Source organism: Cupressus sempervirens, chromosome 2, assembly GCF_028749045.1.
Source record: "Cupressus sempervirens isolate cs-2001-9-10 chromosome 2, ASM2874904v1, whole genome shotgun sequence".
NCBI lineage: Eukaryota > Viridiplantae > Streptophyta > Pinopsida > Cupressales > Cupressaceae > Cupressus > Cupressus sempervirens.
Window position 1 is genome coordinate 353,700,210 of NC_143119.1, and position 27,838 is coordinate 353,728,047.

Below are 27,838 nucleotides of genomic sequence, written 5' to 3' on the forward strand. Positions count from 1 at the left end.
CTCCATGCAATACAAAATGAAATGGATGGGAACCTGGAAACCACTCAAGAAATCAAGATTTTTCTATAGCAAGTTACTGGAGTAGTGGCGACACTGTAGCGACGGCATTGGAGCAGCGATATTGTAGCAGTATCCGACTTATTCTTTCAATCTTACTTCACAAATCTGGCTCTAGGCCACAAATTCGGCACAACGAAAAGACTGATTTGTCCTCTCCAATAGCTGCAACCCTTTGGAGGATCTTTCACCACCTCAATTATGCAAATCAATGAGAGGGTTTGTTCCCAATGACCGATGTAGCAACTGCAGAAACCCTTGGCTCCATCAATTATAAGGTAAAGTAGACGAGAACACATTCGATGTCCAACAATGAGGCTTCCCTCCATATTTATTCTTTTGCTCCAAAAGGTGGACCTCCTTCAGGAAGAAATAAAATAATATTTAATTCCTCCATCTAGATAAGATAAGACAAGATAATGATACTAATGTTCAATAAAAGACCACCAAAAGGTCTATGAGACTAGAGGATTACAACAATGATGCTAGCAACAACAGGAGCACCCAACGGTGTTCGGAAAATAAAGCAAACAAAAAAACATAAAGCAAGAAGACTAGGAGTCCTTTCTAGGCAGAAAGAAATCAGTTACAGAAGGATATGCCTACCAACGGGTAGAAGCTCTGTACTGTCTTTGGGAACTCGTAGAGGAGTGTCGTTGCTGCAAATGCTTGGTATGGGATTTGACAACTCTGGAATGATCAGAAGAGTTGGTAGAACTAGATGATCTTTTCACACCACACAAAGGAGATAAGGGTGTGAAAAAGGCCCTAATGAGTGGAGTAGAAGTATTTTGGTGAGGAAGTAGTGATTGTAGCATACTATCACGGAGCATAGTGGCCTTTTGAAGATAAAGTCCAAGAGACCACTGATCATAGTAATTGAGACAATCATAAAGAGAGAAACATTCCTAGAACAAACAGAAAAATCTTCCTCTGATCTCATAGTAGATAGGGCAATGGAAGATAAGGCGAGTCTCTGTCTCAATCTCATCCAAAGTGCACAGCTTACAAATCTGCTCCCTACTGTCAATGTGATGATCGGTCTGAGCCCAAAGACAGTGAGAGCCAACTATGAAGGACCTGAGGGAGATATGCAGGGCGTGAGACCACCACCAAGAAAGGTAGCTAGGACAAACAATAATCCCATAAGAGATCTCCAAGAAGTGTTCCGCATAAAAGGACATCCTCGGACGTAAACCCCCCAAGCGGGTTAACCCAGGTAGTGGTAATGTACTGTCTATAAATATCAAGTCTGACATGCTCATTTAACTCCTTCCATGAGGGGAGAAGATGAGCAGGGGCATTCAACGAGAATTGGGAAAGGGGGAGGCGGTCAATATCAATCCCAATCGATCCCAACAAAGAAGCTTGTGCATACTAGTAGTGGGCTCGAGAACCAGACTTAGAACTCGCATTAGTAATCGAAGAATGATATGCCAAGTAGGAGTATCGATTCTGTTCACCAACTAGATCCGCAAAACCATGCAGACAATGGAGGAACCAAATGAGGTCAAAAATGGCCACGATGCTGGAAGGATGAGCGTTGAACTTAGCAAGAATGATACTATGAGGAATGAATCTATGACATCTAATGATGTGCTGCAAAAGTAATGTCTGAACCCACTCAATCGAGGCCCAATCAGAACCAAGGAGAGACGGGCCCCAAACCACACACCCATAAAGAATTGTCGACCGCACAAGGGAGTCCAAGAGATAACTTGGACGATGTTTACTGAAAGTGATGTCGAAGGCATTATTTCTCAAGAAAAGAAAGAGAACCCATACCCTTGTTGACTCTGGGCTGAATCGCCGGTCTCATACTAAATTGTGGTCTCAAGAACTTAACCCCTAGATATGTATAAGAGGAAGTGATCTCAATCGCGTGTCCCTAAAAAAGAAGTGAAGATGAGAAGTCTTTAAGCAATTAAAGATCATGACCCAAGTCTTACCCAAGTTAACTAGAAGCTGTTGCTGGTCGCAAAATGAAGCCAAGCCATCAAGAAGGAAGTCCTCAGGCTCATCAATATATAACCCGAACAAGAAGACTCTTTTAATTAATTAATTTAGCTTTACTCACTTTTAATTAAATTAATTAAATATAAAGTTACTTTTTAATTTTAATTTATTCAATGACTTTATAAGAAATTAATTTAATCAATCTCTCCTTATTTCTCGACTTAACCTCCAAAGAATGTAAAGGCTAAGAACTCTACTGAGAGGCTAAGAAGATGGGGACATTACACAACACGGGAAATATTCCAAGCTGTGATCTATTCCTAGGAGCAGTGTTTCATGGTTATGAGCTGCGATTTGAATTATGGTGGCAGCGTTTTAGTAGAGGGAGATTGTGATTTCAAGCATCATCAAAGGTTCTACGTCCAAGAACTTTATTTGCATTTAGTTGGCATTTGTAAATAGTTGCAAAGTGAATTATAGAAATTAAAGTTGGTGTTGATTTGTAATTATTTCTATGCATTTCCTAGAATTGTTATATATTTTTAAAAAACCCGAAAAAAAACTCATAAAAGCACAAAAAAAAAAAAACTTCCAAAATACAAGAATAAGAATTCTACATCGTAGATTTAGAGTGAGCCAACAGGGTTCATTACACTTATTGAGGCTTATTTTTAAATACATATGCTATTTAATTCCAAGTGCATACATAGAATAATTTAGTTTATATACAATTGATTATGATTGTGATAGTAACACAGGGATGCGCCTCTTGCACTGAGGACTTGGGGACTCCATTCCCCCGTCCCCAGCAGTGCCACCAGATTCCACCACCTTCGTCGAGGATGGGGGGATGTCCCGATGTTAACTATTTGCTGATTTGACTATTTATTTTGAATGTTCCAATTCAATGCAATATTTAAGTATTCATTGTTTAACATTTTTATATCTTATATTACAATAGATATTTTCATAACTAACATTTTAAGTACCATATGTACAGTATATACAACCCCCTGGGTCCCCCCCCCCCCCCCTCCATCATCCCCCTGTACCAGAAACTAGTCCCCTATTCCCCCTATTCCCCATCCTCGAAGGCGGTGTAACTATGATGATTGCAGAACAATCAAGTTTACAATGATATATTTGTTTTATAAAGGAATTATGTGCAATGACTAAGGGAAATCTTATTACCTTGTTTTGTTTGCTGTATCTGATATGCGATTGAGAATATGCAATTTATACATGTCGTCTGTGATATATCTATTCTTGTATGCTCTAAATAGTGTTTATATGTTGTGTCTGATATGACAGTAACAAAATGCTTTGATGATGTTGTTTCTAAATGTAGCTTTATATGCTTGCACCAAATGAATGCCAAAGGCAATATGCTCTATTGCAAAGCAATCCTTATAGGATACAAATAAATAAGTTCTCTCCAAATCATGCCTTGATCAAAAGATATGATCATCATAATATATGTTCGATGTGAAATGAAGAGGTGTGTGTAAAGATACACCTTTCTTAATTGGATTTTTACGATAATAATCATGAGATGATTATTAGGGTAATCAGTTTGTTTAACATATTATCATGGTAATCATGCCATAATGCTATGTTGAGTATTTATAATAGCAAGTATGATATGATTTACATAATAACATGGTAAAGGTGGTTGTGGCACGATTTAAGTAAATATTGTAAATGCAGGTGTAATGTGATTATGCAAAGACAAGGCTCAGTAACAATATGCAATATGTGGATGTGACTACGAACTCGATCTGATAATATGAAAGATAATGTCATATACACTGTGTGAATGCAGATATTACATTGACCTGAATGCATATGTGTATGATAGTATGATTCCACTGTTATATACATAGGCTTGACAGTTTTATGGATGTTGTACATATGTGCATGGCAGAATGTAAATCTGATATGATCTATCATGGATGTATGTATGCAAGGTGATAGGTGTATGAATGTAAAGTGTGTGAATGCACCTTGATCACTATCTGAATGAAATGCATATTATGAAGGTGATTATGTCATGATGGGTTGCTTCAACCAATCATCATGTCATTAGTCCCTCTTATAGTCAATATGCTATGGTGAGATCTATAAGTGATCTATTAGGTCACTTATAAATGATATCATATTCATGTTATCTACATGGTGGATGGATGGCGTGGTTATTGTCTAGTTCCTCAATCATCACAACTTTATTGCTTTTGTTACAAAAAAAAATGGAGATTATGTATAGGGGACCAGGTAAGCCAACTCCTTGTCAAAATTAATAAAAATTTATTATTGGTTTCAGAATGTAGGGATATACCATATCCAGTCTTTCTTCAATTAATTTTCTTGTTTTCTCTTCAATGTCTCAATATTTTTAGGTCAAATGCCTCTTTTTCCTCCCTTTCTTGTGATTGCAAACAATAACCATGTGTTTTTAGGGTTGAGAGGAACATGTAATGACCTTTTGGTCAAGTCAAAGGACTTGAATTTTAATTTTTTTCCTTTTTCCTTTTGCTGAGTGCGACAGAGTTTTAGGCGCAGAACTCTACAAGTCTACCAATTCTTAAAGACTCAACAAGTTCTCCTAGACCCAATGAGACTCGACGAATCTAAGGCTTGATCCTAGGGAACTTGGGAGAACTCACCCAGTCTTGGACTCCATGACTCCGAGTGACTCCAAACAAATCTTAGAACCTTGCTTCTTGTCAATATTATGCTATTGCAACATCTAATGTTTACTAAAGTGACTTGACTACTTCATGGGAATGAGTTGAGTTAGAGAAAACACTCATGCACTATATTTATGCATAACCAACTATATTATTTCTTAAATATAATTGGTTTATAATATAACATTTATTATATATCATGATACTTACTATATTTTTAATGTTAATCTATTATACATAGTAATTATTCTTATATAATATATAATTTTACATATATTCTATTTCCATACCCAGTTGTACCAAACCTAGACAATATCTAGTGAACTTGTGTGTGATAACCTGTGAAACCTGCAACAAGTTTTCTACAGACTGTAAATGCTGAAAACTGAGTATGCCCAGCTAATACTCTGCTGAAAATGACACAAAAACCTTTTGCTGCTAGAGCCAAGTAAAGGAACAACTCTGGAAAACATTTTCTAACACCCTTCCTCCAATGGAATTCATTGAAAAAATTTGTGTTTGAATGGAATAAATGACCAAACTCTAATCCATAAAGGACATGTACTCCCATTTTTAGTGTTTTTGAAATTCTTTATTAAACAAGCACAAGTTTGAAGACATTTCAGCTTTTTTCATGTTTGACAAAATATGACATTTGATTGGATGCACTTAAGATTTGAATAGTCACTTATAATTCTTGCATCAAAACTTGACCTCCATTAAGTGCGTTGTTTCAACATTTTGATCCCCTTTCTTCTTTCAAACATTTTTTGGCAATGTTTTGTCTAAGAATGCTTTTGTGTTCAGTGGTACTTGTGCACTTTCTCAAGATTTTTCCTTCATTCACAAAGGAGTAAATGTGGTGACTAAGTGGCACTTTTAATGTTTTGAAGTAAACTTTGATCTTTCTTTATTTTGTAGTAGCCTAGGCATTTGATGCAGAGAATCTTAACTTGCCACGAGTCATGTGAATTTGGTGAGTTGGTGAGCGGAGGAAGCCTTGACGAGTTTTGTTGACTTGATAGCTTGACTTGGCAAGTTTTACTCATAACTTGCATGACTTGGTGAGTTGGAAATTTATGGAAAAAATCGTAGAGCTCAAGCTGGATAACTTGCGACGACAACCAGCAATTTTGCAATTCAGAAAACATATTTTTTGTATTTCTTTTTCATTTTACCCTAAATCTCATCTAATTGTTAGCTATGAGAGAAATAAATCACATTGGGGAGGCCATAGCAAGACTTATCAATTCTTTTGTAAGAGGTAAGTTTTAAACTTTGTAAATTTTGTCGTATTTGTTTGGTATGTTAATGGATTTTTCATTTAATTGTTAATTTTTTTTTTTTCAGTTTAACTTACCAAATCTTCAATGTTTTCTATTAAAATATGAATTGCATACTTCGATGAGAGAAATCGAATAATAGAAAAGTGCTAATCTTACATTTTTTTAGAAAAAAATTTAAACGTGTATTTAAATTTTTTTATTAAAAAATGTAGGGTCACCCCTTTTTTCTATCAGTTTATATCTAAGTTGCCGGTTCAGATTCTGATACAGATGTGGGTTCGAGATGAGGGTTGGGTTCGGGTTCATTTTGGGCTCGTCTATACAAGATTTTTTGTTTAAAGAAATTATGAGTAAAAATATGCCATAACAATTTAGTCTATACACCACTATGTTGAGTCCGCTCCAAACAATCTTATAAAAGAAAAGAGAATAGAAACCTATTTATTGATGAATCCAATTCAATATTATAAATATGGAAAAAATCTTCCACACTTGTAATTTCAGTTTTAAAAAAAAATTTAAACTTAAAAGTTTTAAAGATATTGTACAAGTTTTAAATATATTATAATATTAAAGATATTTTAGTTATTTGAATATATTTGTCAGGTTGTGCACGTGTCGTGAATGCTCCAGAGAATGTTGTTCATCCTATAAGGTTGTGCAAGTGTCGTGAATGTTCCAAACAATGGTGTTCATCTTGCGAGGTTGATCGTGTGCTATCATAATTAAAGATTGATCATTTATGAAGCCCAATGGGTTGGCAAACTGTAGACTAGGTTGTTGTGTTTTGTTACAATTGGCACCAACCTCCTCCAACATGGACACACATACACCATCTAATTATCGATGAAAAGTAACCATTCTTTCTATTTTGTGTTGACATAGGAACTCTTGATAGGACACAATATCATTAAGGAAACTGTAGCACTCATTGAGGTAAAATAACTAAATATACAAGCTGACGAACATAGGCTTTTAAAACCTTTTGTTTTCTCTATCGATGGCTCTAATTTTGATAGCATTGTATCTTCAAAGTTCATCAATTGCAAAGCTTTGACTGGCTGCAAACAATTATAAAATCTTCACAGTTGGTGATTCGCTTCTCAATTGCTTTGGATTTGTTTTATATTTTCCACATTCATTGGAATTACCAAAAGTCGACTAGGGTACTTCACAAAAATTTTTGATCGAACATAGTCTGATGCCAACTTTGGATTGAATTTGAACTGAATTCGAATGACTGATGAACCAACTAGCAAATTTAGGGTTTGGGGATTAAATATTCTAACTTAGGTTTATATTGGTAACTTATTAAAATTTTCCTATTGCAACAACCTTCAAATTTTAAAAACATTCATTTTTTACAATGCCTAAAAAGGACAAGGCTTGAAAATATATTGAAGATTTTTCCTAGCAAACAAAATGTTTCTTCTGTAAAGAAATTATTTTTTGTGGCATCAATAGATTTAACTACCATATTCTCAGCATACTTGGCCATGATATTGAGTTAGCGAAGGCAAAATGTTTCCATTATTTCTAGTTAGAACACATGCATAAGAAGATAGTAGGAAGAGGCAGATGGACAAGTTACATGCTATTGGCTCCCACTCATCCACATCTGCAGGCTGTATTGGATAGTTCTACCAAGCCTCCCTTTCATCCTAGTGCTTTTGCTAGTGCTAGTGTTTCTGCTTATGGTAGTGACATTGTTACCTTTTGGTCCTAAAGTGCAGAGATTGAAGTTGGATAATTTTTTGTTGTGACATAGTACTCCTGGTACATAACCCTCACTTGAGAGCATGGGTTGGAATAAGAGAATTTGCAATGTTGAGAAAAAAATTTGCAAGTTTTGCTTATGCAACATTCTATGTATTATAAGGAGATTCATGATGTTGCAAAAAACATAAATTTACAAATTTTGATACTTTTGCAACATTCCATTTGTTGCAGCTTGGTAATTCTCTTGGATTTGATATCGTTTTATGGTTTGAATTTGAAACATTGAAGTTGAACCTTATTTTTTCTAATGTTTTAACTATAATCTATTTGTGACAGGTCTCCTTATTGGCAAGACATGGTAGATGTCGTAACCAAATGTGGTGCAGGGTTTAAAGCCCTTGTTGATGCTAAGCAAAGTGGCCCCCTCTTGTTAGAAATGGTTGAGGATATGAAAGTTGAACTAGACGAGCATTGACTATCTTGAAGCCAAAGGGGTCGCATCATTATAACAGATCATTAAATGGATGAGGAATAGAACATTCTTGAGTTTTCATGTTTCTTGTGGATGTGATTGGTCACTCTACTTTCCTAAATGCATTGAATAAGTTTATTTTGATTTGTTTATTGATCCATGATCCATGATAATTATTTTTCTCTATTTTCAAGCTCCACTTTGTTCTTGAAGTCTATTGATGCTTCCTCACATGTGAGAAATGCCACATTTTTATGTGAGGTTGTTGAGGAAGTCATGGAAGAGTTGGAGGAAGAAAATGTGGTGCAAGTGGTGACAAATATTATAACAAGTTATGTTGTAACAAATAAACTTCTAACTTTTCAAGTTTTAATGGAGAGGCATCTATGAATTTAGTTAAAATTTTCATAACACATAAATTTCTTATTAATTAATTATTGTAGTTAATCTTTTTATAGAGAGCCACTCAAAATAAACTGGTCTCCATTTGCACCCCATTGCGTTGACCTCATGTTGGAGGATGTTGGTAAGCTTGAGTGGGTGAAATCATGTATTGAAAGGGCCATAAATTTTTATAAGTTTATAGACAATCATGCATTGGTCCTTAGCATTTTGAGGCAATACATGGGGTAAAAGGAGTTGGCTCATCCTAGTATCATAAGGTTTGCCTCAAATTTCTTTACACTATAATCCTTGCTGAAATCAAAGGCATCTTTGAGGTACATGTTTGTTGGTGAGGAGTAGACGTCCTCATCCTATGCTATAACTACTACAGGGATAAATGTGGTAAATTGCATTTTTAATGAGCCAAGTTTTTAGACCACTTGTTAAGAAGTTGTAGAGGTAAATTTATTACAATTTAACATTGGGTATTTTGCAATTCAGTAGTTTACTTTTAAGTTGTGTGTTTTTTTATTGTTTGCAACTTTGCAATTTTGCTTATTTTTTATTTAATTTGTGACTTACTGCTTTTGTTTAACATTATGTGTAGGTTACTGACGTCCAAATAGTTCTCTTACAAGTTGTTGATGGGGAGAAACCCTCTGTGGGCTATATATGAGGGAATAAATAGGGTGCCTAGGAGGCCATTAGATCCATACATACATGAGTTGAGGATAAGGATGGCCCCATTTGGAGATTGCAGATAGGAAATGGAAAAGTAGCTTCACGGCCCATCCATGCAGCAACTTTGTTAGAATTTATAATCTTTCCCTGGTTGTATCTATTCAATGGGGTAAACCAAGGTATCCTTTAAGTTGTTTGTCCTCTAGTCCACATGTGAGGACACGTCTTTTTTAATTCCTTTATTAAGGAAAATAGTTTATTCCTCCTAAAGAGGATTATGACACTTGTCAAGCACACACTTATGAATGTGGTAATCATTCACCTGGGAGTTACAAATAACTCCTCTTCTCATCTCTTTATAAGAGATGCTTCTCTCTCATTCTAAACACACAATTACGATGTAGTTCATGTAACAAGCTCTTTGGCTCCACTTATCTCCTTCTCTCTCTCTTCATTCTTAGGCACTTGCCTCATTCATATAATTCACAAGGGTTTTTCTTTGCTTTCACCTTTCAAAATCTTTGTCTCCATTATTGTGTTGATCTTGGGAAGCTCTTGTAAATTATGGTAATTATTGTCACGGGGCTGGATTTTATGCTTATGCCCAGGTTAAGCCTTCTCCTTGAGAATCTCCAAACCACGCGCGGCACTGGCGATCCCTACTTCTGATCCACCATAAGATGCGACCATTTTCGTTCACCCAGACTACGCCTCCCTGTCTTCATCAAATGCCCATGCATCTGACTGCCTAAACATACACTCCCGCGGAATAGAAGCGCATGCCGAACCATCCTACTCCTGGTTCTTTTCCTTCGGTGCTCCACGCATGCATCCTCGAGCCTCTGGCTCTACCCCTGTTCAACCTCAGCGTTGAACCCCGACTTAGCCCTTGTGATATCTTCGCCTCGGCGACTCCCATAAGCCCACCTTACTCTGACATCGGCCACATAGGTGATCTCAACTCCCACGAGTCTCTTGACCACATCATGATCCCCTATGATCATCTTGCCACTCTTGGGAATGCATCGAGCTCCCAGAGCTCCTCATGTTCAACTCACCTGACTCCCCGAGCCCAACGCTGCACCACTGCAACCTTGCATCGAGAACCTCCTAGGTTCTCTTGCTGAACACTGCATCCACACTGGCTGACTTGGACCCCCAAGAGTACTACCTAGCTCATGCATATGCTTCCAAAGCATACTCAACACCATCTTGACATCTCTCTGAACCTTATAGCTCAATACGCATACACCCTGTGCATACTCGACACCTCCACGGTACCTCTCTGAACTTCCTGGCTCATACGCACACCTCCATGGTATACTCGGCATCCTTATGGCACCTCTCTGAACTTCATAGAGTCCTCCAGTCCAATCATTAACATGAACATGCCTCCACGGCACTCCATCACTTGTTAGTCTCCCTAGCTCCCCATAGAGCCCACGGAAGCCCAACCCTTGCTCCCCACGGAACAACCGTCAACCTTAGCCAACTCTGGATCCCCACCATGAGCCCCAACTGCTTCGACACCCCAGTTTATGTCTACATGCCCTTGTTGGTGAACCTCAAGTCCTCGTACACCCAATGCACTCAAACCAACCCTCCATGCATCCATGCCGTCTCATGCTCAATCCACGGATCCCTTTGCGTTGCACAACCTACTTGAGTTCCACACCCTAGCTCCATGATCCACCTACCCTGTGGGACGCTGGCAGGTTGAACCAACTCGGTGAACACTCTGTAGCTTCACCTCTGAACCACTTCACCCATCTGCTTCACCCGTTTCACTCATGCACCACAAGCCTTTGTTCCTAGCCTTCCATCATGACTCACCTCCTTGAGTCACGCCCAACGACTACCCCTTCGGATACTTGACACAGATCCGCCCACTTGACTCGGCATCTCCTTGGCACGATTCCGAGACTCTACATCTCGCTTGCCATACTTGACCACCACGGTCTCTGAGATCCTACCTCAATGCAAACCCATGCAACCAAGCACCTAGGATGTGCGCCCAAGGCCACACCCAACCGATACCGCACCACTTAGCCATCCAGTGCAATGACACCATTCCCACACAGCTAACCTCAAGCCTACAATGCTCCTACTCGGACAAACCATATTGCCTCCTACCGCAGGACTAGGAAAACCACTTCCCTAGCTTTCGGACACCGGACAACCTCAAGGGGAAAGGCTGTCAACATTGGTCCAGCTTCTTTGCTACACTAAGACAAGGACCTTTGTCATAACACCAAACCTCACCACGTTGCGTAACGGCGAAGCAACACTTCATTGCTCCTAAAGACTTCGCGTCACCTCTGTCTCCCGGAGACCAGAGGGAGGGACTACTCTGCTTCGACCCTCTCGAGGGAGATGGACTCTCCAAGCCATCCTTCATGCACACCGGCACTTACCCTCCGCGGATACACCTCAGCTCGGCTCCACGCCTCGCCTACACCACAACTATGCTAGAGGGAACATCTCGTAGCACAGCCCCAAGATCACACCTCGGCTCGGATCCAACACCGTGCCTACACCACAACTATGTTGGAGGGGAACCACTCGCAACACAACCCCAAGGCTACACCTCGGATCATGTCCCGGACAAGATCCTACACCACAACCATGTCTGCCCAGCACACGACATAGTCCCATTTACACCTCGGCTAGACCCACGTCTGCCTACACCACACCTGTGTGCACCCAGCTTTGTAGCACAGGCCCATCCGGCCTCAAGGTCTCATATCACGAATCACCAGCCCCTTACAATTATATTGATCACAAATTCTCTTGGATTAATTTATAATTCTTTATGTTTTAGTTCATTTCGATTTTATTATTTCTAACATGGTATCAGAGCAAACTAATCCTTGTTTTGAGTTTTGTGATGTTGGATTGGAGCTCACCTTACTTCGACCTCGGTAACTCTATTTAAAAATTATTTTCTTTACTCTTAGTAGCATTTATTAATTTGAGTTTAATATTTTTTTTAATTTTAAAAATTACATTATTATTTCCCTAACATTTGATTGTAGGGAACACTTATATTATATTAGTTAATGTTAATTAGGACTTACATTATAGTCGATTAGATTTACTTCTAATCATATTATTATTATTTTTTAAATTATTATTTTCTCTCATCTATTTAAAATAAAATCAAATATTTAATATCTATATTCTTTTTAGAAATTCTCAACAATATTTATTATTTTCAAATCATATTTATGATTTTATTCTTATTAACTTCAATTAAATAAATCATATTCATTTTTTTTATAAATATATATTTTATTCTCTTTTTTGAATTATTTAAATCTTAATATTATATTTTTTAGTAAGTCTGAACTTTTTCTAATATGATCTTACCTTTTACTATTACCTTTCTAGTTTTTTTTTAGATCTTTCCTTCTATCCTCCTGTTTTTTCTCCTTCTTCAAGTTTGACTATTTAATTAGTTGATTCCTTCTTTGGTTGCATTTTTTTCTCTTTGCATTGCATTTCCTTTTGAAATTAATGTTTGTTTCTTTTGGTTTGCATTTTCTTTCATAAGTCCTTGTTGTTTTTTGTTTGTTACCTCTCCTACATGAGCTGTTTTTTTTAGCTATGTGCGTGAGCTGATTCTTGGCAATGTGGCTGACATGCCATTTTCTCCAACTCAGATTCTCAAGTCTCCTGTTCCGCTCCTTTGTGTTTTTTCGTCGCTGTTACCTTGACCCAGAAGTGATGAATATCGACCTCATCAGTACCATTAACAACTTCATCGATAAAATATCTCGCGGGATTAAAAGTTAACCCTTGGGAAACTGAACCACACTCAGGCTCTTCTTCAACCAACTGACCACCCTCATTACTAGTACCGTTTGTGTGTCCATCCAAAATGGCTTCCAAGTACCCATTAATCCATTCATTGACCGCCATCTCCGACAACTACACAGACAATTCTGATTCAAATTTTCTGAATATATGTTTCCTCTCTCACTACACTAAAAAACTGTTGCTGCATAGTAACAGATCTAGGAGTTTCTTCTATGCTAGCAAAATAAAAAGCCGAAATGCAAGCAAAGGTTGACGCATATCCCCTTTCTTTCATCCCTCAAGGATGTTGATCAGACGAATCTGAAACAATTGTCTTTACCTTGGGCTCCTTTCTTTTAAATGCCTTTCCTTTTTTTTTCACTGCATCCTCCTTTCGTTACTGCTCATCCTACATGCAAGGCCAAAATATGAGTAGCTTGGTTTTTTTTTCACTTTTTCTTAGATTTTAGTTAACCTTTTATAAGTCTTTTTATTCAAAGCAAAGTTTAATATATATATTTTTTAAGGTTTAATATAAAGTTTTACTTTTTTTAATAGAGTGTTGTTTTTTTAAAAAGTTTTTTTTTGTCATTAACAATGGTTAGGCTTGCTATAATGATTTAAGCTTTGAACCATAACAGAAATTTAAAATGACATTTTATTTATTACTTTATTAATAAAGCTTTATTTTTAGCCTCTTAGAGTGGTCATAGTGTAAGTTATAAAATTGATTTATAACTTTACCTTTGACATTCTCATATTTTGAACTATTTCAAAAACATTATTTAGGATTCTATATTCACAAGTCGTAAAATTCGGTTATAACTTATAAGTTATAAAATTAATTTATAATTTATAAGTTTGGTTATTTACTTTAGTTTAATTTTTTTTTTAAGTTATAAAATATTACGTTGCGAGTTATAAAATTCATTTATAACTTGTACGTTTGGCCCTTATTCATATTTAGATACGTACTGACTTCAAGTTTTTTTAAAAGGTTTCCTTTAAAGGATATTTGTAGATTCCTTAATAATAATAATTGTTCTTTACCAATTTTTTTTCTTCGCATTATAGAAGAATCATTCCTCTAACGTTTTCTTGCAGGTCTGCATTATTATTCACTTGCAACAACATCTATTTTTTAACTTATTCTCTGACAAGTTATTTTAACTGAAGATTAATTTTTAGAATACTATTCATAATATCACGAGGAAGAATAGTTATCATAACCAATTCTTTCATTTGCAGTGTTGCCTGATAAAGAGAAATCATTGCTAATAAGAGAAAGTTGTTAATAACGTTAAAACATCTTTTCCTATGTTAAACTGAATTCAGTAATTCTATTTCAAATAAAATCAGTACATAAATATATATTTTTATTCTTCCCTCTCCTATCATAATTAAACCTAAACCTATTGCATGCCTAACCTTTGTAACCCTCTCCTCTTGACCCAAACCCCTACTCCTGATTAGTAGAATCCACTGACTCCACTATAATCCCTATGTTGTCATCCCCAGAAGAGGCCCTCATTTGAGGACGTACCCTTCGACTTTCACAGTATCGGACCACCACTAAGATTGCATCAAATAATGCATATGCCCTAGCCACCATATCTGTTGGTAGGAGCCTTGCAATATGAATTATTTCCCTTTCAAAATACATGCGATTCCTTAGCCGCAACCCTATCCTCATAGTATCCAAAAGGGTCATTTGTACCATATCCTTATCAAGCTTCTTGATGGGAATAATTCCTCCCACCCATGCCTTTGAACCATGCAACATATAACCACTGATTGCTTCATCCAATATGGCTGCATTCACAAAAGAAGGATTAATACAGATCTCTTGGATCTTCATCAACATCTTGTACTCAGGTAACATATCATATATGTTTGAGTACAATATGGACAATACTCGAGTCTAATAGATAGGTCATGGTGCCCTTGGCCTCAACACCCCATCTCCTATTATGCTCCTTATTGCATGCTCCACCTCTCTTGGCATTGCCTGAAATAGTTCATCAAAATCTCTCCTCAAGTATGTTGACTCCAATGGAAATTCCCATTTTAAAATGGGAATCATCACTTAGAGATTTAGTACTTGGTGATCCATTTCCTCTCTGCAACCTACATTAAAATTACATAAGAAATATAAGTGTTTTTTTTTCATGACAAAAATATACTTTTGCATTCTCTACTTTCATATGCTTTACCTTCACCTAGAATTAGCTCGACTAAAGTTTTTGAGTAAGACTCTAAATGCTTCTCTCAACTCCATTCTCTTTGTTTGCAACTTATAGAAGTTTTCTTTTCTTTTCTATTCGATTACACTGTTGACTGCCCAATGCATGTTAGGGGATTCCTTTTTATCTTACTTGCAACTGTCTATTCTAGTTATATTCCTTTGTAACTGCTAAACTTCTATCATTGCTTTAACGTCTCTGTTCATGTATACACAAAATCATTTTTTTAGTTGTTCATATTAATATGCTTTTTTGGCTTTTATCATTTTGAAAATTCGGTTATGTTATTCTTTAACAAAAAAGAGTACTCTATTTGCTTTGGCAGTCATTCCTAATGATCATGCATTGTGATAGATTTCGTTATTTTAATTTATCAAAAATTACTATTTAAGACATTTTGTCTTTATTCAAAATATTCATTCTATTTGATATATATTTTTTATAGAAGGATCCTATCAATGCTTTTTAAAGGTAAATATTGTGACTTATCATATATTTATTTAAGTATATATGGGTGCACACATATATACCCAGATAAATATATAATTTTATTTATGACTATTATGATTCATAAATTGATATATACCTTCACAAAATGAATTAAGTACTCAAGTTTACTCTCAAACGAGTTTAGACCTGATATCCATACTTTGTTTATTTTTTCCATTGATCTTCCTTGGATACCTTAAATGGATTATGAGTTATCTTACACATTTGCCTTCATTGTGATATTTTAACATACACATGGTTGCATGCTTTTATAGCATTGCTCTATGCCCATGTTGGCATTTTATGGTTTTATACCATTGATCTACATGATTTATTTGAGTTGCATAGGGAGCCATATTTTTCAAAGTTAACTATGTAGGTCCCCTCAGTATAACTGATACATAGTTTCCTTATCTGGCCCATGGAGTATCCCTCCATCCTATATTGGTGTGCACTCATTTTATATGGAGTTTCCCTCCATTTGATCCTATCTGTTCCACTTTGATAGGATAATATCTTTATGGAGTTTCCCTCCATTTGGTTCTATTGGTTCCACTTTGAAAGATTGATATTTATATGGAGTTTCCCTCCATTTGATTCTATTTGTTCTATTTTGAAAGATTGGCATTTTTTATGGAGTTTCTCTCCATGTTGTTCCATCTTGTTCCTCAATGAAGAGGATGTTATTATTGGAGTTTCCCTCCAAATTCAGATGATTTGATCCAATTTGGAGGCAATATGTTGTTAAATCCTCATAATCCATTTGTTTCAGTATCCTAACAAAAATCATGATAATACTAATTTGATCAACATGTCTCTTTTTTTAACTTTATTTTCATATATTAATGTGATAATGATCTGCATACTTTATTGCTTAGATCATGAGTCATGCATGTTATGGTTTGATCATCCATTAACTTGCAGTGGGATGATTCATTAAGTGGACTGTCTATATCCATGTGATTGATGCAATGTTGATGCCTGTATCATTAGTTGGCCTTTTCTGTGGTCATTAGCACATTAGTATAATATACCTTTCATGAGAATACTGATCAAACTTTTTGATAATATTTTGAGCATATACTTCATTTTGATATTAGGTTATCTCCATTGTTTTGTGGTAACATGTTTTATTTTCCTCATTGTTTCTCTATGAGAGTTTTATTATCCTTATTCAAAAGGATTTCTAATTTGCATATAAGATGAAATACTTCTTGTGGATAGTTGTCTTGTTTCTTGTGTCTATGTTTTTCAGGTAATCCATCCAACACATACAAGATTTGTTGTACTTAAATGACCTATCCACTTGGCTCTACCAAAATCTACCTACACTCACAAGAGACCTTTCGCATAATTGAAGACATTCTCAAAGCTCAAGTTGCTGCTATTTAGCATATCATTGTAAAATTTGGGTTTAATACCCTTTGATGTAATTTCCCCAAGTAAAGATCAAAGGGGGGTGTTAGAATTTATAATCTTTCCTTGGTTGTGTCTATTAAATGGGATAAACCAAGGTATCCCTTAAGTTGTTTGTCCTCTAGTCCACATATGAGGACAAGTCTTTTTTAATTCCTTTATTAAGGAAAATAGTTTATTCCTCCTTAAGAGGATTATGACACTTGTCAAGCACACACTTATGAATGTGGCAATCATTCACTTGGGAGTTACAAATAGCTCCTCTTCTCATCTCTTTATAAGAGATGCTTCTCTCTCATTCTAAACACACAATCACGATGTAGTTCATATAATGAGGTCTTTGGCTCCACTTATCTCCTTCTCTCTCTCTCTCTTCATTCTTAGGCACTTGCCTCATTCATATAATTCACAAGGGGTTTTCTTTGCTTTCCCCTTTCAAAATCTTTGTCTTCATTATTGTGTTGATCTTGGGAAGCTCTTGTAAATTATGGTAATTATATTCATCACAAATTCTCTTGGATTAATTTATAATTCTTTATTTGTTAGTTCATTTCGATTTTATTATTTCTAACAAACTTATTACCCCAATCCGGTGTTTCTTTTTTGTGCTGACTTCAAGGCAGATGAGGAGGTTCTTAGTGGCCTACATATAGTGGTACAAAAGATGTTTAGTGATGGTACAACCTCAAGCACAGAGATTGTCCTAGATAAATATAATAATGAAGGGGTGATTTTCTCAAGCAAGCTGTGCACAAATGCTCAAGCAGAATTGTAGCCAAGTTGAAATATATTCTTAAGTTTTGGCTTATAAGCTATGCATTTTAATTATTGATTTTGTAATTTAGCCTTAAAGTTGTAAATGAGACTAAAATTTTATTTTCTAATTTTAGAAAGATGGTAGCAAATATTTGGGCCCTCAACCCTAAACCTTCAAAAAAATGCTGTTTGTATTTTAAGTCAGCCAAACAACACTTTTTGATGTGAGTGCAATTGTTCCATGTTTGAGCACATCCACTCTAAGAGACGTAATAAATTATCTGTAGAGAGGTTGAATGATCTTGTCTTTGCTCATTACAAGATCTATTTTAGGACCAAACAAATTTTGGACACTAACTCCTCTCCAATTGCTCTAGCGAAGATTGATGTACAGTCTGCGTGGCTCACCTAGTCTATTGATCCCATCTTTAGTGAGGTGGACCATGAGTGGATTGATCAGACATGGATAAAGGCTAAGGTTGTAGCTATGGAAGATTAGGATAGAACACAATTTGATATTAGCACCCTCATAGTTTATGTTGATCATTGTGGCACCTCATAGGTGGAGACAGTGGCTACTCAGTCATCCAGGACCTACCTTAGATGCCTTTGTAGGAGGTAGATAGACTTCTCTAAGGCTGAGATTGAGCTAAAGCTTAAGCCATAGAGTTGCTTTTGTTTACAATCACACACATATTTGGAAACATTTGATGTCATGGATTTCAAAGATTTTACATACATTAAACAATATCTATAATTCAATATATCTATGTTTTCTATTTCCTTCAGCTACAATTTACATTTGTATGTATGTGACAAATGAGCTTCTATTTGATTATGTTATAGCATCTTTAAGTTTTATTCAATAATGGGTGCATAAAACAAGTTTTACATCATTAAAAACTTTAAATTTCAAGGATTTCTTCATTTTGCCGAGTCATAGCCAAGTCATGAGTCAATTCGACCTTACTGAGTTAGAGCCCGGTCCAAGTCTAGGAGCAGTTATTTGACACCCTTTGCAAAAATTGGTGTATTCTTGGAAGGCGCACAATGCTAACTGGCTTGTCTCCAATTTGAAGCTTGAAACAATCATTTGTCTATTCATGTTGGCATATCCAATTGATCATGTCCTATTTAATGTTGAGTTTGGTTGGCAAACTTGTCTTTGGCTAGTGAACTATATTTTTTTTTCTACTTCCCATTTTTTTGTATTTTAGGACTATTTTCCTTAGTTAGCGAGTTCGGATCTTGGAGCTTGGGTTTGGATCTGGATTCGTCTGGGTTCAGATTCGTGCTTGGGTTCGGATCTGGGTCCGGGTAGGGTCCCTAATTGGGACTGTGGGCCATAAAAGTGTTTCAGATTACATTAAAATATCATTTTTTAAATATTTCAATGTATGATTTTCTTTACAATATTAACATTGATTAATGAGTGAGTATTTAACCCTTATCTTTGACATTTGGCATTGATCAATGATCAAGTAACATTGATATATTCATACTATGAAATGACTTCGTAAGTTAGTTTTACAACTATGCATGTTTCTCTCTTTTATTTTTTTGCATATATATATATATATACTCACAAACCCACCCACGAACCCAAATGGGAATTTTTTTTTTGCCTGAACCCACGAACCCAAACCTTGAACTTGAATCCGTCCCCGAACCCGAATTGGCAACTTAGCTGTCTTCTCATCTTTTGGATTTTTTGACAAATTTAGATGCAAGGAATAATGAACTAATTTGAACAATAATTACAATTAGAAAATACTTAAATCTGAAACTAAGTATTTGTTTATTGATTGCTACGGACACTATAAGAAAATTGTACTTGGCTAATAATTGCAGATTTGATTGAATATGCAAGTGTATCACATTGACAAGTTTTGATTCTGCTGCCAAAATGCATTTCTGATGACTTATAGGACTTGCGATAGGTGTAATGGTTTGTTGCAGCCTCAAAAAATGACTCCAAATTGCCCTGGTGTTGCTACCGAATTATGACGCTAGTGCTGTAGTCTTGCTTAGTGTGCATGGAAGCTAGGTAATTTTTTTCCTTCTTGGAAAATGCTCCTAAATCCCCAAGTCTACCCTTTAGCTACTATGACCTATAGTTTTGGAGGTTGTTAGGTACATAACTCTAGCACATGCCAAAATACCCTTACTCGAGGCTAATGTAAGCTTCCTAGTACTATATGGCTTGTCTAGAAATCTCCATTCCATGCAAATCTTCTAATCAATGTTATATTGTGGAATTCTAATCCCTATCTCGTGAAAATGAATTACTAAAAATAATTTAAGCACCAATAGCTTTAATAAGCTATATAGACAATGAATTCCTTCTTTCTTGTAGGTTAGGGCTAAGTCACAATATTCGGCGAATATCAAGCTTGATATTCGGATATTGCCGAATTTGAAACTTGCCTTAAAAATTCGTTAAAATCCGCCATTCATTCGATTGCCAAAAACGGACTTCATCAAGTAAATTTAGAAATTATCGGCAGAGTTTGTAGGGTATCGTCGAGCAAAAATGTCTATAAAATCTGATGCGAATGAGAAGAAAATCCAATGCAAATGAGAAGAGTTTGTTGAGGCTGCATTTTTTGAAATGTTTGTCTCGAGCAGAGTTTGTTGAAGCGGCATTTAACTCCTCTCCTGCATCCTGCCTTTATCGCTGTTTTCCCTCTCCTAGCTCTGTCGTGCCCACCTGGGTGAACGCAAGGCAACCTGTCTGAACCCAATGCAAGCCTGCGATATATTTATTTTTCGCAATTTCAATAGTTGTTTCCAAGTTGTGACTTTGTAATAATATGATACAGTTTTATTTGTAGATTTGTAACTTTGTAATAATATGGATAAGTTTTTACTTTTCAATAGGTATTAATTTTATATTTAGTTTTTTTTTTTTAATATAGTTTTTAGATATAAAATTTGTATATAGTTTTTTATTAATATAATTTGTATAAATTTTTTATTTCATTTTATATAATTTTTGTAATCAATTTAATCCTTTTATAATTCTTTGTAATCTATTTTGTAATAGTTAATTCAATATTTGATTTATTTTTTAAAATTGACTTAAAATAGTGATATATTAATTTGTAATTAACATAATTTGGAAAACTTTTAAAATATTACAGTTTAGAGTCGATTAGATATATATTAATATGTTTACTTTATTTTGCTTTGTAACTTTATAATTTTTATTATAATTTAATAAATAAATAGATATATTATATTATGTTTAATAAATGTATATTTCAATTTTTAAATAATATAATTATTAGTGTAAAAAGTTGAACTTTAACATGTTTAATTCTAAATTAACATTTTTAAATTATTTATTGAATTATTTTGTTTTAAAGTTTGAAATAATAATATATTATTTTGTTTTTAATTTTATAGATTGTAATATGGCTCCCCACAAATCAACTTTGGAGGCGTGGAAACATGTGACTCAAAACAGTCCTAATAAAGCTCAGTGTCACTTGTGTTCGAAAGTTATTACTGGAAGTTTAACAAGGGTCATGGATCACTTGCTTGGTATTATAGTAGGTAAAGGTGGGGGTTTTACTGCATGTCCAGGTGTGACCCAAGAGCTTAGGGCGATTTTAGAGAAAGAGCATTCGTCTTCTATTGCTCAAAAGATGAAGAAGGCACAAAAGAAACAACGAATTGAAGACGTCTCTAGATTCACATCAACTATACCGTCATCTTCATGTCTACCTCAGGTTGTAAAGGCAACAAAAGAGAGCGGAACTCTAAATAGCTTTTGGAAACCATGTGAGAAACAAGTAGTTGATGATTTACTAGCTGATCTATTCTATACTAGTGCAATTCCTTTCAATGTAGCTAGAAATCCACTTTATCGTGTTGTATTTCAAAAGGCTGGAGAGTTTGGCAAAGGGTACATACCTCCTTCTTCTGAGGCTTTGAGAACAACTCTCTTAGAGAGGTCAAAAGATAGAGTGACTGATAAATTAGCTGTGGTCAAAGCCTCTTGGAAGGCAACAGGGTGCACTATATTGAGTGATGGATGGTCGGATATACGTCAAAGACCATTGATTAATGTTTTAGTGTCTTGTCCTGAAGGTGTTGTATTCTTGAAGGTTATTGACACTATGAATCATAAAAAAACTTCTAAATATATATTTCGGATATTAGAGGAAGCAATTCTTGAAGTAGGGGTTGCAAATGTGGTTCAAGTGGTTACTGATAGTGCAGCAAATTGTGTGGGAGCTGGCAAGCTGATTGTAGAGAAGTACCCAGAAATTTATTGGAGTCCATGTGCAGCTCATTGTTTGGATTTGTTGCTTCATGATTTGGCAAAATTCCCTTGGATACATGAAGTAATTCATAGAGGAAGAGAAGTTGCGAATTTCATACGCAATCATCGTCTCACATTGAGCCTTTATAGGCAACATGCATCTAGAGAGTTGTTGAGGCCTTGTGATACAAGATTTGCTTCATTTTATATCACTTTGAGAAGAGTGGTTGAAGAGAAAGCGGCTTTAAGATCTGTAATTTGTTCCAATGAGTGGGAAAATTCAACTCTCTCAAAAAGTGGTAAGGGGAAGATGATAGAGCAAATTGTTTTAAATAGTAGCTTTTGGGAAAGTGGGGCAAAGGTTTTAAATATATGCAGTCCAATTGTTGACGTGCTCCGCATGGTTGATGGTGACACTCCTTGCCTTGGAATGCTTTATGAAAGCATGGACCGTTGCAAGGAAGCTATTCAGAGAGCACTAAATAATGTGGAAGTAGAGTACATAGAGATATGGGAGACTGTTGATTCAAGATGGAAAATGATGCACACTCCTTTACATGCAGCAGCTTGCTATTTGGAGCCTAAACTGTTTCACATTGATAAACAAGGTGATGCTGAAATTATGGCAAGGTTTTATGAAGCCATTAGTAGATTTGAATCAGATCCAACAATTGCATCTCTAATTAGAGAACAATGTTGGAAATACAGAAAAGCGGAAGGGATGTTTGGAATAGCAGTAGCCAAATATGATATGACACGAGATGAGGTACCTAGTTATAGATCGTGGATGAGCTATGGGGCAGAAACTTCTGAACTTCAGCGATTTGCCATTCGAATTTTGAGTCAAGGAGCAAGTTCATCAGCTTGTGAGAGAAATTGGAGTTGCTTTGACCACATCCATTCCAAAAAGAGGAACAAGTTGTTGTCTGGAAAGTTGGGAGATCTTGTCTATGTTCGTAACAATTTAAAATTGCTTATGAACAAATCAACAAATGAGTCATCTTCACAACAACAAACTTTGGAAGACATAGCAGTACCAGATGCAGATGAGGCTGACTTTTTTGAGGAAGAATTGGGTAGTGATACTGATGATGATGCTACACCATCTGAGCCAAGTGCTCTTGATGACTTTGAGCTTTCTTGAAGCTATGAAGTCTTGAATTTTGATTGTACCTTCACAACAAAAAAATATCTTTGCTATTGTGATTTCACATGTTTCTTATGTTTTGTACTTAATAAATGCCTCATCAGGCTTATGAAGTTGTGAGATCTATTTAGCAATTTTTACTATTTTGATAATTGATAAGATATATTACATACATCTAGAAAATAATTAAAATTGTATAAGGTAAATTTAATTCGATTTTTTTTTCGAATTGTTACTCTTTCCCGAACTTCATTCGAATTTTATAGTTGTCGAACTCGAATTCGAATTCGAACCTTGTGACTTAGGGCTAGGGTGTCGTCCAAACTTGATAGAACCCAAGATTTTTTGTTCTTGAGCCTCTAATCTTTTGAAAACCTTGTATAGAACTCTCCACAATGTTGAATGTGAAATTTTGAATAACTTGGAATGTGTAAAATGACCCCCCTAATGCCTTTTCTAGAATGTTCAAAACCCTAGGTCATCACTTTTAGGGTTTTGATGATTTCACATTATGTTTTTTTAAATAAAATGTCATTCTTTAAAAAGTAACCCCTAAGACACTATATTTTATTATTATAATGTTTTCTACCCTTTATTACAACATCTTGTGCTCATATGCCTTAGGAAAAGGGCATGTTTTATTATGTCTTATTCTATTATAAAGTCATTGTAATATTAACTTATTATTTATTTATTTATATCCACAACATAGGAAAGTTAATTATTTCTTTTTTTATTTATTAAATACAATTTGTAACTAAAATTTGAATTTTGTCTAAAGCACTGTGATATTTGATGCTAATTGAACACTACAAGCTAACTAACAGTCCCTCCCAAAAAATAGGAACCTCACTTCAAACTCCAGAAACTACTCAAGAGGCTCTTGCTCTACTCCATGGTCCCTTGATTGGTCATTTAGTCAACTTCTAGTTATCCCTAAAAAATAAGAGACCTTCCTAAAATGTAGACTGCTATCTAAAAGCTCATAATGGCTCACAATTTCCTTGCAATTCTCTATGACCCCCAAAATGAGTCCCCTAACCATCTTGTTGACCGATGAGAAATCATGTGATAGTCAACCCTCTATTCATCTGCTATAGCCTAAAAAGGGGGCATTACAACAATGCTCCAATGGTCTGGATGCACCATTTCTATGTTAAATGCTCCTTTTTAAGGGCACACAACATATTTGTACACACCGATACTCCAAGACATCCATTTTTTCTAAAAGCTCATAATGGCTCACAATTTCCTTGCAATGCTCTATGACCCCCAAAATGAGTCCCCTAACCATCTTGTTGATCTATTAGAACTCATGTGATAGTCAACCCTCTATTCATCTCCTATAGCCTAAAAAGGGGGCATTACAACAATGCTCCAATGATCTGGATGCACCATTTCTATGTTAAATGCTGCTTTTTAAGGGCAAACAACATGTTTGTACACATCAATACTCTGAGACATCTATTTTTCATGCTTATCAATCTAGTTTTCATCCATTTTCTCTCAATTTATGCATTGAAATTCTTTTTTCATGCACTCTATAAAGACACTAACTAGAGATAATTAATATAACACATGACTTGAGGAACATGGATTTGGCAAATATTCATAAAATGAGGAATAACAAGTATTTGACCTGAGAAATTGACTTGATATGAAAAATATGCAGAACAGCAACACAATAAAATATCGAGCTAAGGGATTTTGATTCATAGAGGTTGTGCATCTGTGCAATGATTACTAATGTGTTGATTTATCTCCTTTTTTTGGTGGGCTTTAAGACTCTAGAACTAGTTTTCATGTTCCAACAAACGGTGGTCGGTTTCAGAACTCAAAAACAACTACTCCTATGGTAGCTTCAGTGATAGTCATCTATGGAAATTTTTTGAGAAAACTATCCAGTTCTTGAGATAATCTCCACTTGGGGATACTTTTATGAAAAGTTTCAAGATGGACATTTCTTTCTAACTTTGTGTTCTATATGCCTAGTAATGGGTGGGCTATTTCTTGCTTGTTAAGATTGACAATGATTAGATCCATGTCAAATTATCTCATTGAATGCTTCTTTAGTATGATTCTCTTCAATCTTTTTTTACAAGTAATGTTATTAATCTAATTTTATATACTATAAATAAGTGTTTAAAATAGTTGGTTAGCCAATGTTGTCATCTTTCGGGTATGCTTGGCATGCTAATTTTGAAAGTCAATATTTTTATACTACCATTCCCATTAGTTATCAATGATATTGCAAGAATTTAGAGTGTGGCTTCCAAAATATTAAGAATTCACTGATAAAAAGCATTCAAATATAGATGCCATATTACCTTTGTTTGCTGTGATTCCGATCAAATTTGCATATACTTCAGATTATCTAGTTAGTATAGAAATTAGGAAAATTGATCAATTAGTTTTTGTTAGCTGGTGTTAAAAACTTTATTTATATTTCTTGTAATGTAGCATTGATAGTTTAACTAGAGAATCATTAATTGTTGATATCCTCAAATTGAAATGGCGTATATAATTGATATTGTTTCTATTTCCCATTTTCTTTCTATTGTTAGATGAAACGAAAAGGGGTGTCAATTGACCACATCTATGATGTTCGAGCATTGCGTGTCATAGTTGGGGATGGAGGGGGAAAGATGCATGCTGCTGCTGTTGAGTGCTGCTATAGCCTTCTAAATGTTATTCACAGGTAGGGTACATGAAGATTGGTAGCTTTGATTTTTATATCAGTATTTTTTTAAGGGAGGGTATTTTGTTGTTTACTTGTTTAAATGAACACTACCAAACTGAAACATAGCTTCATGCAAAAGAATTGTATTCGTATTGTCTCTAGTGATACTACAGGAGTTGTCTTTAATACATTCCCAAAGATTAAAAAATATCTGGTGCTAAAAATTTTACTGTATAATCCATCTATCTATTTGTTAAATTTATCAAATGGAGTGTTGTATTTTGTAGACCAAGTATGACAAATAGTGCTCATACACATCATCCTAAACCTTATTTTGTCTTACATAATCATATCCTCCTTGCATTTAGGAGCAGCATTATTTCATTTCGGTATATAGTTTGTAACTCAAACTATATTTTGTGCAGCCTTTGGACTCCTTTAGATGGTGAATTTGATGACTATATTGTGAATCCCAAACGTAGTGGTTACCAGGTAATGGCATGCATTTGTACTTTTGAATTTTGATTTTATTTCTAGCTCAACATTTGCTTGTTCATTTGATTTTTCCACTATAATTATATGTAACTTCATTATTTCCCCTTTAGCTTAAATTGAGAGACAAGTGCATATTGTTTGGTAAATTTTATATTTAGGTAATGAGTATGAGATTGTTCCATGCCAATAGCCTATGGATTGTTGTTTCTTGCTTTTGGTGGTTGTTTTCTCTTCTCAGACGCTGTTTGTTGTCCTTGCTATGGGCTGGCCTCTACTTTGTTTCAGCAGTCCCTTTGGCCATCTTTGTGTCTTCCGTTGGACATTAATAAATTTTTCTTATCTTATGTAATTCATTTGTCACTTTGAAAGTAAATTTGTGGGAATACTGCCATGAACCCAATTCAGAATATTTGGTCATATATGCAATAAAGGATGGGACTTTGTATTAACCTTTTAAGTAAAAATGAAACTTATTAATAATAAGTGTTTTAGGCTTTCAATGTTTTTTAAGCATTTGATTGTGTGCTATTAATAGTATCTAAGATCAAATCTTTATTTTATATTAAATTTATAGCAATGAATTTATACATTTTAGGACAAGCCTAATTATAATAGCATGTATGAATGTGTATGTTGTATAGATTTTGTGACTTTGAATAGGCACCAATAAGTCTAAATTTCTACCACAACCTCAAAATTGACTTGAAAATGTAATCTCCCCTCTTTCCTAGAACTCTATTGATGCATGAGCATCTTGGGTGTAAGAGCAATCATGCATCACCCAAAAATATTTGTTTTTTGTTTCTTGAATAAAGGTTGTCTCAGTGCCGAGTTGTTGTTTGTGGAGGCTTGCTACTTAGTACGCTGGTCATATGAGCTTGGAATGTACCAATTTCAGAGGTGGAGGTTCATCTTGGATATATCATCCTACTAGTTAAGGTTCACTACCATATCATGAGTATTCGTGAAGTTATGGTGGACTCTTGGTATAAAAACTTCGATCTTAGTTTTGAAGGCCTTAAAGGCCCCAAATGACACCTGAAACTCAACTGAATGGAGCTTGTGCAAGTTTTATGTTGTAGAATAGGCCATGATGACTCCAGAATGGGGTCATAAGAGCCATTCAACTCAACGGTTAGCAAGTTATTGTCTTTGAAAGTTGGGCTATCTGAAAATCCTAAAATAACTTTTGTAATCATTTTGGGCAAACACTTAATGTAATTTTAGGGTTGTTCGGTCTCAAGGGTTAAGGCAAAATGTCTAGAACCTTCCTAGGTGGTGGAAAATTGCCTATAGAAAGCT

The 27,838-nt window shown here is 35.3% G+C and overlaps 1 protein-coding gene across 3 annotated transcripts in view; it reads left to right on the forward strand.

The window, feature by feature from the left end:
- LOC149572592 (uncharacterized) overlaps window positions 1-27,838 on the forward strand; it is a 321,499-nt gene that overhangs the window by 201,944 nt on the left and 91,717 nt on the right. For all 3 annotated transcript variants that reach the window (XM_089813697.1, XM_089813695.1, XM_089813696.1), the window contains exons 11-12: window positions 25,926-26,059; window positions 26,467-26,533. In XM_089813697.1, the coding sequence (XP_089669823.1) occupies window positions 25,926-26,059; window positions 26,467-26,533 (201 nt within the window). The remainder of the gene's footprint in view (window positions 1-25,925; window positions 26,060-26,466; window positions 26,534-27,838) is intronic.